Source organism: Mustela nivalis, assembly GCF_964662115.1.
Source record: "Mustela nivalis genome assembly, chromosome: 1".
Classification (NCBI taxonomy): domain Eukaryota; kingdom Metazoa; phylum Chordata; class Mammalia; order Carnivora; family Mustelidae; genus Mustela; species Mustela nivalis.
In genome coordinates, this window is record NC_139020.1 from 173,506,358 (window position 1) to 173,524,069 (window position 17,712).

General features: G+C 35.0%; 1 protein-coding gene across 4 annotated transcripts in view; it reads right to left on the reverse strand.

Annotated features, from left to right (window-relative positions):
• Positions 1 to 17,712, reverse strand: part of CNTN6 (contactin 6) — a 304,698-nt gene that overhangs the window by 216,454 nt on the left and 70,532 nt on the right. For all 4 annotated transcript variants that reach the window (XM_082719511.1, XM_082719510.1, XM_082719512.1 and 1 more), the window contains exon 2: positions 17,278 to 17,414. In XM_082719511.1, coding sequence (XP_082575637.1) covers positions 17,278 to 17,332 — 55 coding nt within the window. In that variant the 5' untranslated portion in view covers positions 17,333 to 17,414. The remainder of the gene's footprint in view (positions 1 to 17,277; positions 17,415 to 17,712) is intronic.

Sequence of the window (17,712 nt, forward strand, 5' to 3'; positions counted from 1 at the left end):
ACTGAAGTCTAAAAAAGCAACATAACTTTTCTGGTGTCAGCAAGTAGAAACATATTTTAGATTGGAATACTGCTACAGTCCATTATTCTAGGTTTCTTATACACACACACACACACACACACACAAAATATTAGGAAAGGGCAAGTTCCAGAGATTGTTTTGTTTTTAATCCAATTTTTATATCTTAGAAGATTCTACAAAGGCATTCATTTTATCAACAAAAAATACAAAAATGAAAATAATATTACTGATCAAGTAATAAAATAATCCCAAAAGAAACTCACTGGGAGGCAGTGTGATAAATGGAACATCCTTGAGTCTTGGGATTAGATAAATCTGGGTTCCAGTCCCAACTGCACCATATACTAGGTATGTGAAGTTCAAAAGCTATTTAGCTGTTCTTCATTAGTTTCCTCTGTCTAAAATGGGGATAACAAAATCTATTTCCCTTTACAGTTTTCTGAAATTTAAATGAAATCGTTCATGTAAAGCACTTAGCACAATATTGGGCACATGTTAGAAAGCTTAATGAAGACAGCTATTTTTATTGGAGCATTCACACTAAAGTCTATGCAAACTGCCAGATGATATAAAAGAATTTAGCATAAGGGTTAGATTTCCAAATGAAGAAGCCAGAGATGAGTCAATAATAAGCAGAACTGGACTGATTAATTCCTATTGCAAAGAAGAAAGAAGACAATATATACAACCACTCCCTATGTCTATAGCAAGAATGTTAAACTTTTCTAAGATGAAACAAATAGAGTAATCCTTAAAAATGTCCTCTCCTTAAGGCTCGCCTGGACTGAAGTCACAGCTGGCAGGAAGGCCAGAAGGGAAAGAACATCTTTAGATAGGAAGACAAGTAGGTTAAATGAGCAATGGCACAGAGTCAGCTCGAGTATGATATAAATAGTGCTGAGATCTGTCTCTATTTCACAAGACGAGACCTTGGCCTGAACCCATCCACTTCTGGAGAAAGATCTTCCAGTAGGAAGACACATACCTTATGTGAAATGGGCAGAGATTCCTGACTCTGATGATGAATAGCCAAGCTAGACACTAACAGACTAGCAGACTGGAGGCCAGCTGCCTCTAAATCATTTTAAAAAAGAGACAGCTTGCCTTATTACAGGTCTGTAGATAGAAACCTTTCTTCACTCTGAAGGGTATGAGTTGCTCATCAAAAAATCTGAATATTCTCTTTGATCCTCTGGGACATAGTTGAATCAGATTTTAGAGAAACGATTAACATTTTAAAATAAGGCTTAAGCTTTAAGACACCAACACACACACACACACACACACACACACACACACACACAAATATAGTTACACCAGCTGTTTCCACTTTTCACAGGAATTCCTGAACACTATTACAAGGGTATATTAAAGTGGGCACACAGTACTGAGTCAGGCAGAACAATCTGGAACAGCCAATTACTTACAGTACACTGTTGAAACCTTAATCTGCCTCAGTCTCAGTTTCTTCATGTGAGTTTTTACTGTAAAAGCTAGATGAGAATATATACAGGCTACTTAGTTGAGAGGCTGGTATGTGGTAGGTGTTCAATCATTGACAGTTCACTAATTCTTGTCTTCTTCCTTCCTTCCTGATTCACTGTTTTATGTTAAAAGCCGGTTTTGTGTGTTTTTTAAAATATTTGTATTACCAGAAGTATCTGCAGAAGCTAATACAATCCTGTTTTTGAAGACCCTCAGAAATTGATGGAAAAGTAAACTAGGGTTTAGAGCAGTGAAAAATACAATTTTTTAAAGCACCTCTGAGGTAGTAAATGCAAAGAAGTATGAATTTCATGCAGTTGTTTTTTCCAGAGAGCACAAGGGGAATGCATTTAGCGGGAGATACTCCTAAAGTAGCTGTCTACCTCCATGCAGAGATGATTCAATAGGACCGGGTTGGAGTTCCCAGGTCTGAAGACTCAACAACTATTGTACATTTGAATGGTGTGAAATCAGAGGCTAAGTCTTCACTGGAAGGCAGAGTATAACGAATAGTTGCTTGGAGATTCGGAGATTTCTTTAGTCAAGAGCATACAGGAGTTGTTTTCAGCTGGAGGTACTTCTGCTCCCCTAGTGGACTTTTTGAGTCTGGAGACATCTTTTTGATTGCATGACTTATTTGGGCGGATACTACTGGCATCCAGTCTGGAGGCCCAGCATGTTGCCAAACATTCTACAATGCACGGGACTGTCCCATATAGCAAAGGATTATCTGGTTCAAAATCTGATTAATTATCAGGTCAATGGCATTAATGCTGAGAAAATCTGATTTATGGGTAGCAGATTGATTCTGTAGCCAAAATTTTGAAATGAAATTTTGAAGCAAAATTTTGGGTTATGCAATCTGAATCTTCACAGTTCCTCCCACCTCTTTCTGGTACCCATAATTATTCCTTCATTTAAGTTTGGGATTTTGTCTGCGGTCACCATACCCCAGTTAGGATAATGGAGGTCGAACATGGCCTTTTATCCATTTTAACACTGACTGTAACTCAGTGACTCAGAGAAGTAAGAAGCACTAAGAAGTAGCCAGCTAAAGCCCAGGGATCAAAGGAAGACAGTAAATTTCCCAGTTGACTGAGTTTAAAGATCTGCCCTTAGAGATACGAACACAAACTAGCAGTCATGAACACTGGTCATTGCTGCTACTTCAACTCTTACTAGTTACACAGCTCTTAGCTCCACTCAGACTGTGATCACTAGCTATCATTTAATGGGCACGGTGCTAAGCACTCTGTATTCTTGTATGTCCACAGTAATGTGAATGTGAATAGTAACATGTCAAACTCACTCTATAAAGTAGTTGTTATCTCTATTACAAAGTGAAGAGACTGATGCAGAGAAGGGTAGGCAATTTTAGGGTAGCCTACTACCTGAAGGGCAGCAATGGGATTCATATATGGGTATGTCCTTTTCCAAAGTCCACATCCAATGCTAAGTACATGGCACTGTCTATGAGGAAGGAATAAAGGAAGGAGCAAAGAGCTGGTCATGGGATATTTTACTTCTGACACTCTTAATTTGATTCTCTATGTCTCCTGCATTAAGATTTTGGTAATACAAGCAATACAAAAAAAGAAGTATTTTTGAACTTCATATAAATGTTTTAAGTTGCACTTTGATTATTCTGATTTATGCTAAGACCTCAATCTGTATCTTCTTGGGATATCAAATTCTTGAAATCAAAGGGCTCTAGAGATCAAGCATTTCCCCTCCCAAGGAAGTTTGCAATTTAAATAGACACTCCGGATTTTAGACTCGGCTCTGCTATTAACTGAGAGTCTTGGGAGATAGCTTTTCTGATTTTTTAACACATAAAGGACAGACTAACATTTTTCCTTTTTACTTCATATCTTTAATTGTTATGGTATAATTAAAGAATTTAGCAGAGTATAATTAAGAATATTTAAAGTACTCTTTTTGAATAAAATTTAAGATGAAATATAACTTGGGCAACATATATAACCCAATAGTTCTAAGAAAATATGCAAAAGACCTAAGTATTTGATTATGTATCAGAGGCAAAATTCTTGGTAGTATTTGGAAATTTAGAATGGCCAAGATTTGTCAAATAAAATGAAAAGTTTGGAGAGTAGGTTTGGGGTCACTGTTGACCAGCAATGTCAGCAGTTGGAACAAAAGCTGGATATGAAGAAAGAGACTGAGCACATACTCTTATTTATGTCTCTCTCACAATTTATGTCTTATTTATGTCTCTCTCACAACTACTTACATGGAGCTCTCAGAAAAATGTGTCATTTCTATCTTCTAAATTTCACCCAAATTTCCTTTTTGGTCAACTCTAATCTAAAACCGTACAGGAAAGGGAAATTTAGGAAATGTAGTTTTAGCTAAGTCAAGTTTGTCAGTCCTTCTTTTTTCTAGATTCAGATTTCTCCTGATCATCACTTGGTTTTTTGCTGAAAAGCAGCAGTCATGTAAATTGAGAAGAATCAAATGATTACAGAGTGGCTGTTTACATTCTTAACACATCCGCTGCTAAACATGTATTTTAGTCTGTCTCCCCACAGTAATAGTTTGTTTGGAGTGTCTGGGTGTCCCATTGAATTAACTGATTGACCACATTGACAGACAGGCAGACTAATCAATGAGCTCTGAAGGCTGGGACAGGAGAGTATAGCACAGACTTAGCCATGAAATTGTGGCATTTGACAACTCAACCGCGGCATTAGAGTTTAAAAATAAAAAGCATTATTCATGTGTGACTATGCTCCATCAGTGATACTCTTGAAAATAATCTCAAAATAACAATCAGAAAATGTTTAACAAAAGAACAGCACAGAGCAATTCAGTCATAATTACCCAAGGGAATAGAATAAGATGGATAAATGAAATTCATAGATGAGTCCCAAAGTGGTTTTTAGCTGAAAGAAGCAGTGCTGTACTTGTACATTCTTTCACCAGAACTATTAGCAAACAGTAAGTTGTGTAATGCTTTTCATTTTTGAATCACTGAATATCAATGCTATAAAGGGTTGTGGTCATCTTCTGGTACATTATAAACTCAAATGTCATCAAGGGCCAAACTAAATAGGAAAAGAGGCCAGTCCTCAGGCACAGATGATTGTCCCTGGTCTGACTTTACTTCTACCTTCTTTGTCTATCCCTGTGGTCTCATTTGAAATGATTTTGATGATGTAAAAATAAAGGCAATAGGCAGACACAAAGAGGCAGAATGTCCAGGTAGGTGGTAAACAGAAAAACTCAGCAACTGATAGGAGATGATTTTTCTGGAACCAGTTCTCTAAAAAAAAAAAAAAAAAAAAAAAAAAATCCATCTGCTGGTTATAGTGAACATACCCTAATGTATACAGACTTGTGGAATCACTGCATTGTACAACTGAAACTAACATTATATGTCAATTCCATTTCAATTAAAATAATAATTTATCTGTTAAAAAGATAAATTAAAAAATAAAAAACCCATCTGTATCATCAAACCCATCTCATACTTTGGACTCCAAAAATGTGTTCTCCAACACAAAGCATGGTCCAGCTCCCACAAATATTTCATCATGCAACAGAAAATCATTTGGCAAATTGTCAGCTTCTATTTAAGAGAGTGTGAAAATCTGGGTAAGCAAAATAAATATATGTCCATGAACTTACATATATCAAATTATACTTATGGCCTTGGATTCAGTTAAGAATATTACATAAAGAATACAAAATGGAAAGAACAATTGGCAATTATTAAGAGATACGGTGGTGATGAGGTTGATTCAGATAATTTGCCCACAGAAAGCACTGTTCCTTCAATTATTGGTGATTTTGAATAAGAATTCTATGAAGACGATGAGGGATTGGTACCTCCTTGTCCTCAGTTGTACAACTGTGGCTGTGCAAAGCTCCAATCACAAATGTATCAGTTCTGTGTTCTTTTATATTACTGCTTTTTACAATTCTCAGGAATGCAAATACAGGTAAAACACACAAACAAAAACAAATCTTTCTGCCCTTTTGATGTAAGAAATAATCATTGTTTCCCAGCTCAATATTGTGAACCGATTAAAGAGCTGGTGAGCACTTGGGGAGGATTTTGTTCTTTGTTCAAATGTTGGTTTTTTAGTTCTGTATGTACCAAATCTCTCCACTGTGAGCTTCTGGTAAAGTGAGCAGACAACACTTGATGTCAGCTACAAGCTTTAGGAAAATGCAAGTTTGATTTATTAAGAGAAGGGAAAGAAATTCTCTTCATCTATTTTCTGATAATCTATTAGGTACATTTTCAGACTGAGATATCTTTTTGAGCAGCATTAAAGTCTATTATGCTTGTTTCTGAAATTAGTACTAATTCCATAAGGTAAACAAAATATTTTGTACCCTTTGACTCTGTGCAGTGATGGATATCTTAAATAGCTTGATTAAAGGAGACATGTCACAATGTCTAAGTATATGCAATCATCACACGGTACTCCTTAAATATAAACAATTATGTCAATTATACCTCAATAAAGCTGGAAAACTAAATTAAAAAATTAAAACATATAACCTCCAATGCCCATCAAGACTAGAATGAAACATAAACTATGAAAGATTCATACAACGGAATCATAAAATGGAATACACTAATGGGAATTAGAGAACTCCTGCTATACACAACAATGTGGGTGAATCTCACAGAGCTAATGTCAAATCTAAAAAGTAAAATGGGAAAAGTACATACTATATGATTTTATATGTATTATAAGCACATGTACACGTTTATAGATGTATACAACACAGAGAAGTTATATACTATACGAACTTAGCATACAAAATATAAAACTAATCTATGTGGCCATTAAGTCAGGTAATGGTTACCCTTTTGAGTCTCAGCTGTAATGGAGGAGTTTTGGGAATGTTGGGAAAATTCTGCATCCTGATTGGAGTGCTCGATATCTTGGGTGGGTTCAGTTTGTGAGAATTTGTAGAACCGTCACTTAAACTTAATCCCGATGACCAAACTCAACATGCTTAAATCTGAATTGCAGGGGTGGGTTTCTGGCACAGTATTTTGAAAGGTTCTCACATGACTATTTAGAACATTACTAAGGTGTTTCTTTGAAAAAATAAAAGAAAGGAAAAGAAAAGGAAAGGAAAGGAACAAAGGGCAATATAGCTGCCTCAAATCCACATAATACAGACATTTTTTTAACAAAATCCAGCCCCTTATCATGACTTATAACACCCTGAGTAATTTGATCTCTCCCTTCCTCTGTCCAATCTTCCAGTTTTCTCTGATTCCAACTCAGGGAAGCCATACGAGAGGAGAGAAACAAAGTGAAATCAGGAGAGGAAATATCCAGACCAGCTGCAGAATTACAGAATTAGTTACTTGGCAATAGGTAAATGATACATCTACCTACAATTTTAAAAATAATGGCTCTGTAGGACTGAATGTGTGTTCTTCAGGTTTGCACAATATTTTAATGAAATCAAATATAATAAATCTACTTTTTCTCAATTTTAATCTACTTTTGCTTTACTCACAATTTTTCAAATATGACTACTTTTCAATTTCAAATACTCCCCATTATTCTGGTGAGTTGAGAACTGCTGTAAGTGCAGATAGTTTTCTATTTCCCTGTGACTCTTCCACATAAGACATACCCTTTTCTTATCTTTAAAATACATATCTCCAAAGTGGGGCACAAGGAGTATACGAGGTGAACTACTGATAGGAAAGTAAATGTTAGAAATTCTAAAAGCGTTTATTCTGTCTATAATTTTAACTTGTATATTTTTGATTTTTAATGTGTATAAAATAATTACCCACACACTGGATTTATATGTTTATAACTACTATTCCTTTGTTTGTTGGTCATAAAATTTGAGACTGCTTCTTTAAAACCTACTCCACTCTGAGCAGAAGCTGGCCTCTACACACAATTGACATTTACTTAAAAACAAATAAACAAACAAACAAAAAAACAACCATTATATAAATTTAAGTCTTTGTCAAGAAGTGAATGTTTTGAATAAATACTAACAAAATTTTCATTTGAACTTTGGATTCTCATCATAAAATTTGCTATTTTCTAGTCCTATGGTCCTTGATAAGTCCTTTACCTCTGAATTTCAGTTTCTCCAGCTAGAGAAGAAAGATAGCAATCTTTTCTCTGCTTACTTTCAAGCACAGATGAAACACTGCACATAAAACACTTTATAAACTGTAAGGCACTAGATATAAAGTATAAATAATCAAATATTAAGGGTTAGTTTTTATTTTCCATTTAGAACAGAGCATTACATCATTATAAATTTATTTTCAACAAGAGTAAATATAGTCTATTTCTCAGAATGAGCAATTTGAGCAGTTTGAGAATTTGAGAAAAATGACCTCTTTTTAAACAAAGTATGTGGAAATAAAATTCCACTTCATGGCATAAGTATTAGGAAAAAAAGAAAATTATTTGTTGTTTGGAAGATTATTCAGAATGGAGGTCACATTTGAACATGGCTGAGAAAGACTGGATTTTACTTCATTGGAAGGAAGTGGATCCAAAGAAGGACAATGCAGGTGGAGACATTCATATGAGGAGTGGAAAAAATGTGCAGAGATCTCATTGGTAGTACAGTCTGACTTAAATGAAGGATACATGAAGGAGAGAGAGAGAAGATCTGGCCCAGGACACAGGTTGAATTAAATTAATTGGAGAACTTTCAATATTTGTTGAAGGAAATTGAATTTGAATGCTTGATTAGATGGTTTGAACTTCATAGGAAATGGGATCTGTGGAGGTCCTGACACAGAGTAAGGACAAAATCCTCTGTGCTTGATGAAGATTTGCCTCTATAGGAGTCTGTGTCAATAAGCTATGTCTTGCGAAGGATATAGGGGATGCCTTGAAATAGGTAGAACACATAGGAGGCTACTACAAAAGTCTAGAGGAAAGGTAATGGGGGATCAAACTGACTGATAATCCTGGGACTGGGAAGGAATGGACAAATACATTTTGAGATGAAATACAGCTCAAAGGTTTTAAATATTCAGATTATTTGTGACACAGTATCAGTGGGTATCTGCTACCCAATAATATTAAAGTACCACTGGCTGTATGTCAAGTATGCTGGTCCTTGAAGAAACAACACTGAAATTATGCCTGCCCAGGTCAAGTGTGCCTGAGCAAACATTGTGTGTTCAGTATACACCATGAGTTTTTTAAAGAGTAAAAAAAGTGCCTGAAACCAAATGATATATTGTGATTAAAATGCATATGTTTAAAAGTAGATTCTAATAATATACATAAAAATTCTAAGTGTTTGGGGATATTGGATTACCCTTGAGTAGTTTTGGGGACTTACTTTGAGAGGTCAATCATTTATTAATTTATTTAAAAAATATTTATTGAATGCTTACTATGTGTCAGACATTCTTTTTTTTTTTTAATTTTTTTTTTTAAGATTTTATTTATTTATTTGACAGAGAGAAATCACAAGTAGACAGAGAGGCAGGTAGAGAGAGAGAGAGAGAAGGAAGCAGGCTTCCTGCTGAGCAGAGAGCCCGATGTGGGACTCGATCCCAGGACCCTGAGATCATGACCTGAGCCGAAGGCAGCGGCTTAACCCACTGAGCCACCCAGGCGCCCCTGTGTCAGACATTCTACTATGCATAAGAGATGGAGCCACATACATGGGTGGAAATATTTTTACCTGCATAGCATTTGTATTCTACTAGATATAAATAGAAAATGGAAAAGTAATAAACAAATGTATAAGTTATTCCAGATAGTAACAAGTACACTAAACACAGTAAAAAAGGTTGCTAAGAGTGACTGGAGCCAGCAGTGGGATCAAGTGCTGGCTACCTCTATAGCTGGTCTCTTTTCTTTTTTTTCTTTCTTTTTTTTTTTTTCTTTTTTGATAGGTTTCTAAGAGATCATTCCATGGAGATGACTAATTGGAGATGGGCATAAGGGAAAGAGCCAGGCATAGAGAGATTTGAAGAGCGCTCCAGGCAACTGAACAGGAAAGGAAAAGTCCAGAGCAGAGAATAATCTTGATATTTCTGGGAGCATAAGAAAGAATTATGGCTCAAGTGTAGTGAGCAAAGGGGAGTTTAGTATAAGTTGAGATGAAAAAGGCTGAAAAAAGTCAGATTAACTAGTTTCTTGCTAGCCATAAGGAGGTTGATTTAAGTCTTGGGAAAGTTTTAAATAGAAGAAAAATTTTATCAAAATGCCCATGTTATTTTCGATTTGCGGTTAAACTATTTACGGTATCATTAAAATAAAAATATTACCTGATGTTATCACCTCTAAAGAACGGTTGACCCTCTCCTTCAAAGACTTGAAGTTAAAAGAACTATGTTCCACATTCTCATCTATTAAGGGCCAAAACATTCCCTATAGAATGCCTCATCTTCATACCAATCATTTCCTTCTAGTGCTGACAAAACAGAAATTTTTTTTTTCTACATTGTTATCGGTCTTAAAAAACAATTTCATTTAGGTTTTAAGAATCAATTACTTTGCAGGAAGATTTTATAATCATATAAACACCTTTATCAGTAGGCATTGCATAAAAATGGTGTTTTCAGCATTTCTAAATTGGGCCATCTCTATTAGAAATTGCAAAGATGTCACTTGACTTAAAAATATAGCCTGGTGTTCCATTCCTAAAGGTGCTATTATGCTAACAATAAATCTGAACAAGACCGTAGGCAGAGTGTGGGTTGTGATGTACTCAATATTCATCACACTCTGACCCAAAGGAATATCCATTATGTGCTCCTGGGATCCTTGAGCAAAGCAGGTTTATTACACCTGCCAATTTTCATGGATTTGCGGTGTGATACATCGTCTACTTTGAAGAAATCTTGGTTACAGTACATATTTCCATTCTTGCAGCTTTCTCTCTCAGGTAGTTCATTTTCTCTGGCTCTCAATTCAATAGAAGGCTATGCTTGAAACAGAGTAAAATTTAAGCAATCATAAATACTTTTCAATGTCTCCTTATCGTAGTTCTCTGATTGTGAGTATTTAGGAGGAGGTAGATTTTCTCTCAGATTCAATTTCAGGCTGCTCCATTTGCAAAACAGCAAGCTATGTAAAAACACTGACACACAGGTTGTTGTTGTTTACTTTTTTGGTATAAGCTCTAAAAACAACTTTATTCAATTTTAAAAATTGATTACTTTGGGAGTTTGGATGATAATATAAACACATTTGTCAGTAGATACTGCACATAAATGGTGGCAAAAAAGACATAACTCCTAGTCTCAGTTTATTCCTCAAGAGTAGTTAATACAGAGGGAGAAACCAGCTCATTAGACTCTGATGATACAATACAATAGTTAGAATGCCTAAAGGAGGCCTTTAATACTACTCTGCCAATAAATGTACTAGCTCCATGTAGACTTCCTTAAATTATTCAGTTTCTCTCTGAAACACAAGTAAGTCTCACAGTGAATAACCAGTACTACTTCAGGACTGACCAAATAGGTTTTCAAGTCCATAATTTTGTAAAATATGTATAGAATGCTCAGCTGTAACAAATAAATACAAATGGCACACAGATAAGCCTTACATTCATGAACCAAGTGGAGTGTTTAGAAAAACTACCAGTTAAGTGATAATATTTTGTTAAAATAACAAAGTTAAAAATAGAATAGGCAGAACTTCTTAAGATGATATGAATTTTGATTGCCATGGAAATAAAATTCCTTAAAACTATTAAGGGTTGCTATTTATTATGCTCTATAATATAACACCAGCCACTGATCTTCACTGGCATATTCTTAAGAACTGCCAAGCACGTTATTAGGCACTGGGTTTAAAATTATACTATCTCTAAGCCCAGATGATCCAAAACAGACACAGCACAGGATTCAGCTGATTATTACTTTTATCCTATTATTTAATGTTTTAAAATGTTTTACAATTGTCTAGCCAAACTATGAAAAGAACCCAGATGTCCATCAACAGATGAATGGATAAAGAAGATGTGGTATATATACACAATGGAATACTATGCAGCCATCAAACGATATGAAATCTTGCCATTTGTGATGATGTGGATGGAACTAGAGGGTTATGCTTAGCAAAATAAGTCAAACGGAGAAAGACAACTATCATATGATCTCCCTGATATGAGGAAGTGGAGATGCAACGTGGGGGGGGTGCTGGGGGGTAGGAAAAGAATAAATGAAACAAGAGGGATTGGGAGGGAGACAAACCATAAGAGACTCTTAATCTCACAAAACAAACTGAGGGTTGCTGGGGAGATGGGGGGTTGGGAGAAAGAGGGTGGGGTTATGGACATTCGGGAGGGTATGTATTATGGGGAGTGCTGTGAAGTGTGTAAACCTGGCAATTCACAGACCTGTACTCCTGGGGCTAATACATTATATGTCAATTAAAAAAGATTTTTTTTACAATTGTCACATTTTTAAATGTGAAAACTTGAATTTTGCAGTTTGCCTATAATTTAACAAATTTTACACAAAAATCATAGTAAAGTGAAAGATTTAAAAGAAACCCATTTCTCATACTTGTGATATTCTGTTATCAACAGAATCTGATCCTACATGGCTTTTCAGCTTCTTCATTACATCCACTGTAGATTTGCTCTAGGTACTTTGTTTAATATTTATCCTAAGAAAAAATATTTCTTTGTGAAAACTTCCTGTGTATTGTCTAAAAGAAAATTAGAGTTTTCTTCCATTTATCAATGTGGTCTCCAAATTATCCTATTAATATTTATGTTGTCCCTACCCTAAAGACATGCACACGCCTCAGTAATTTGGGGGCTAAAAATCAAACTTCCAAGTCTATACTAAACCTGTTGATGTTTTTTTTTTTTTTTTCTTCCTTCCAGGAAAAACTGTGTCTTTTCCTTATTCCTTTATTTATTCTGTTCCTTATTTCCCTGTGGTGACTTGGCATTAATTCCAGGTGGAATTTCATGTTTAGCCTAAGCTTAGCATCTTCAGTAATTTATAACAAAAATAAATTTCCTGGGGCACCTGGGTGGCTCAGTGGGTTAAAGCCTCTACCTTTGGCTCGGGTCATGGTCCCAGGGTCCTAGGATTGAACCCCATGTCAGGCTCTGCTCGGTGGGGAGCCTGCTTCCTCCTCTCTCTCTCTCTCTGCCTGCCTCTCTACCTAATTGTGATCTCTGTCTGTCAAATAAGTAAATAAAATCTTAAAAAAAAATAAATTTCCTAACCTGTACTAGACAAGATTCTTTCCATCACATGGGACAGCATCTCAATATAAGTTAGTCTTATATGAAAAAGGGACATCTTATTGGCTTATCTTACTTAAAGTTCCAAAGGTAGAATTAAAAAAAAAAAAAAATTGTGCTTTTCTTCCCTTGGATTGTCCTACTTCTGCGTTAACTTCATTTTCAGACAGACTCTCCTTTATAGTGGCCCTGGGTATATCCTTCCACGAACTAGAAGAACACAAATGCAATGCCTCCCTGTCATTTTATTTTAGTAAAAATCTAGATTTGCTAGATAAAATATATAAGTAGATTGAAGATTGAAAAAAAAGCAGCGAATGTCCTCTTTGAACACTCCCACACTAAGTACTCTTTACTGTGTTGCTCGTGCAGCAACTTGTACTTTACTGCATGTATTGACTTACTTGCTTGTTTCCCTTTTTAGACTGTAGGGTGAAGGGGGCAGGGACCAGGGCCTCTTGTTTTTGAAGGTCAACATCTAGCTCAGTGCCTGGAACATATGAGCTACTAACACATATCTGTTGAATTGAATGGAACTGCTTTCTTTAGTTTATTTGATAAATATTTCTAGACCATCTGCTAGGTGGTGAAGAAACAGTAGAGAATATAGCAGATGGAAATCACTGCCCACATGGAGTTTCCATTCAAATGGTTTGAAACTTTTAAATATTACTAGAACTTCATCTCAGAAACCCTATGACAATATCATTATAGCACAAATTTATTGGGATAGACTAGACCAATTGTTTCTCAGAGGAAATGATAAGACTAAGGTTTTTTTTTTCTTTTTTTTTTCAAAGATTTTATTTATTTATTTGATAGAGGCAGAGAGAGAGGGGGAACCAGACTCCTTGCTGAGCAGAGAGGCCAATGCGGGGCTCAATCTCAGGACCCTGAGACCATGACCAGAGCTGAAGGCAGAGGCTTTAACCCACTGAGCCATCTAGGCGCCCTCCAAATTTTTTTCTACTTGGTGAAAATGCAAATAGGACCAACAACACTGAATCTTTCATTCATTCATTCATTCAACAAATGTTTACTGAATCTCTGCCAAGTGCCAGGAAGATATAGTCCCAGAGCCCTGGAGCGTAAGGTCTAGTGAGGAAGAAACATATTGCCTTGGTTTCCTACAGCTCCTATAAAAATTATAACATCATGGCCTGAAACAACACATACTAATTTTCTCACAATTCTGGAGATCAGGAGTCCAAAATGGGTTTCCCATGGCAGAAACCATGGTATCCATAGGGCCACACTCCCTCCAAAGGTAAAGGGGGTGAATCCATTGGTTCCCTTGTCTTTTCTAACTTCTAGAGCTTCATTCCTCTCATTCATTTTCTGATAGTCCCCTCCTCCATGCTTAAGGTCAACAGCACAGTATCTTCAAATCTTTTTCTACTGTTTTCATATTGCCTTCTGCTCTGTGTCCAAATCCCCCTTTGCCTTCTTCTTATAAGGGCACTTGTGATTTCCCACACGGATTTTTTAGAATAATCTACCCATCTCAAGATCTTTTTAACTTAATCACATCTTCAAAATCCATTTTGTTATTAAATATAAAATTCAGTTTCCAGAAACTAGAACTTAGATATTCTTGGGGCTGTTATTTAGTCTATCAAACACATAAATAAAATAATTTAAAAATATATGATTAGTGGTTAGTATCTTAATGAAATGGGCCTTAGTTTTCTTACAATATTGAAAAAATACTAAGATAGAACAATAGATCTTTTAAACACTCACAATTTAAAAAATGTGTCAGAATCATAACATACACCTACATGGACTATGATTTATAGTAAAGGCTTAAGGACCTATGTCTATAATAAAGGTGGTAGAAGAAGTTGTAAACTTAATGAAAACAAACAAATCAAAAGAAAACAGGAGAAGAGTTTGGGGGCAAAATTTTGTTTTACTTTAGAGTCTAGGAGTGCCTAGTTGGCTCAGTGGGTTAAGCGACTGACTCTTGGTTTCAGCTCAGGTCATGATCTCAGGGTGGTGAAACTGAGCCCCAGGTCCAGCTCTGCACTCAAGGCAGAGTCTGCTTGTCCCTCTCCCTTTGCTCCTTCCTGCCACTTGCTCTCTCTCTCAAACAAACAAATAAATAAATAAAATCTTAAAAAGAAAGAATCTGGGAAGATTCAAAATACCAAAAGTTTCAAAAGATTTTATCAGTGAAAATAGGAAGGAAAAAGCAGGTAATTGTAAAAGACTTACTAGCCTTTCAGAATTTTTTTTTTTGGTTATTTATTTTTTAATTTTTTTGTGTGTTATGTTGGTCATCATACAACACATCATTCGTTTTTGATGCAGCGATCCAAGATTCACTCTTTACATACAATGCCCCCGTGTTCCATGCAATATGTGCCTTCCTTAATACCAACCACCATAGCCTTTTACAATTTATAAAAAGTAAGTTTTGGGAAAGCAAAGAAGATATTTTACATATGCACAGAAATAGCATTTCCTCATCAGAAAATCTAATTTTCCAAACTAGCCTAGTATCTGCAAGTAGGAAGACACACCATGAGATCTCTAAAAGCAAATAAACAAACAAATAAACAAATTTAAAGCAATGCCCTCTTGTGTATACATTATCAAAATCCTTACCTCTGGAGCAATGTTTAGCTCAGACTATTTTATTTAAATAGCTATGGTTAAAAAAATAAAATAAAGAAAGAAAAAAGATCCAATCTGTTCTTTCACAAGGAAATTGTGCACCAAAGACATATGATTATTTTTCCCTTTAGACTAAAGCAAAAGGACATGTTGAATCACATCCAATTTGGATAAATAAAAGTTAATAGAAGAATTGGTGGATTTCTCAGATCTAATATGCATTCTGAGAATAATAATTTATTTTAATTTAACACAAAAGGTGTTTTAGAGCTACTATGCTGATTCAATATACATATTTAAAGGGCAAATGTTGATGCTAAATTTTGACAGGAAACTGAAATGTGAATGTATGTGAAGTGGGAAGAGAATTTCTTATTCACACATGTATAATTTGGGGGCAACTTGAGGACTCTGCTCTGTCCTTTTTTAATTTATTACAAAAAGAGACATTATTATTTAACTCTGAATCTTTGTTACAGAGAGAAGTGACATGAATCAAAATAATGTAATCACTGGAATAAATATGACTAGTACTTCTAAACACCTTTATTTATATGGTTTTCTGATTCTAATGGTTAATTTCTACATATTTTAGCATTTTCATAGCTTTCAAGATTAGTGTTATCTTTCCATTTCTTGGAATTGCTATTAAATATGTGTCTCTTCTAATTGCTGCTTTTCTGGCTTGTAAATTACTATGTTAGTTTCTGTGTTCTTCCAGTATATTACTGCCTTTTTTTTTTTTAAACAAATATATGAACTTCAAAAGTACCCATTATTACACAGTTGGTGGGAAGCAGCATGGCATGGTAGAAGGGCTGCTCTGACAGTGAGATAGTCTAGCTGATGTCCAAACTCTGTGACAACTCAAATATATAAACTTGACAATTAAGAAAAGAACTCTATGATCTTAACAGACCAGGGCTGGTGATTTAGAAGAAATGGCCAATATTACTCCCTTTTTTATTTCTGTGCCCCTTTATATTATAGCTTTGCAGCTTTTCTATCAAGAGATGAAGTATATTTCTAAACCCCTTGAATCTGGACTGGTCTTGTGACTTAGAGCGGTTAAAAGAATGTAGCAGAAATAACACTGTGCCAGTTGCAAGTCTCAACATCATGGTATTTCGCATGCTCCTGATTTCTCCAGGCACTCTAAGCAGTCACTATGTGAAAAAGCCCAGAGACACAGAGGATGAGTTACCTGAACCAAGGTCAATGCAGCCTAGTTGTCTCAGCTATGAATATCCTCCACTAGCCTAGTACCAGATGACCTACGTGCTGACCACAGATGTTATTCACCCGAGCCAAAACTAAAAGAACAGCCCTGAGTGAGACTATCTTAAATTGCCAAATTTCAGACTTGTCAACTAAATACATGGTTATTACTTACTTTAATCTACTTAGATTTGGGATGGTTTGTTACACAGCAAAAGCTAACTGACACAGCAATATTAACAGATATAGTTGAGTAGAAGAATTCATATCATTGAAATGGGAAGAACAATTTCAAAGGTTATTTCTAGTTTTGATATAACATTCTTTATTTCATTTTCTTCTATTTCAATATAGTTTTATACCAGATTTTAAATTTGAGAGAAAATAGATATTTCAACCTTAATCTGCAATGACTTCAATACACAGGAAATTAAAAAATAACTATTCTTCATTGTTTATTGATGCAAAAATCATTTAATTGCATCCTTCCACAATAAAAATTTCATATGTGACAATTTATAACTAAAATATTAGTTCTGTTTAAAAATAGGGCTTGATATATTTTTTTAAGGATCCTATATTAGCCATAGAAATTACCTTAACATTTTTATCACTTAGTAATTCAAATAATATAAGCATTAAGCATTTGAAAGTTGTTTCACATATGAAAAAAAGTAATATGCCAATAGATTATCAATCAAAATTCATAATAATAGGATACATTACCTGCACAAGTATTTATGAGTGGCAGCAGAATTATCAGTTTCCATAGCAACCTCATTTCCACTTTCTGAGGTCAAAATTTCTCCCATACAATCAGCAGGAAAAAAAAATGTCTATCTTCTAGTCAGTATGTCAAGAGTCTGAAAAAAACAAAATTGTCATGAAATGAAAAATATACAAATATGAGTACTTAAAATGTATATGCATTATTGGACATAATTTAATCTATTATGAATATATTATTATCCAAAATAAAGCAATCTAAATGTCTACCTTTTATGTATATGTATGTTTTGCAAAGTTTCTACAATTTCAACTCATATTTCCATAATTTCAGTTCATACCTTTGATACACATGTTATTTGCTATGAGATTTGATGTAGTAGATAATCTGGTGGGATGCAATTCAATTGAATGAATGTATTATGTAGATTAAAA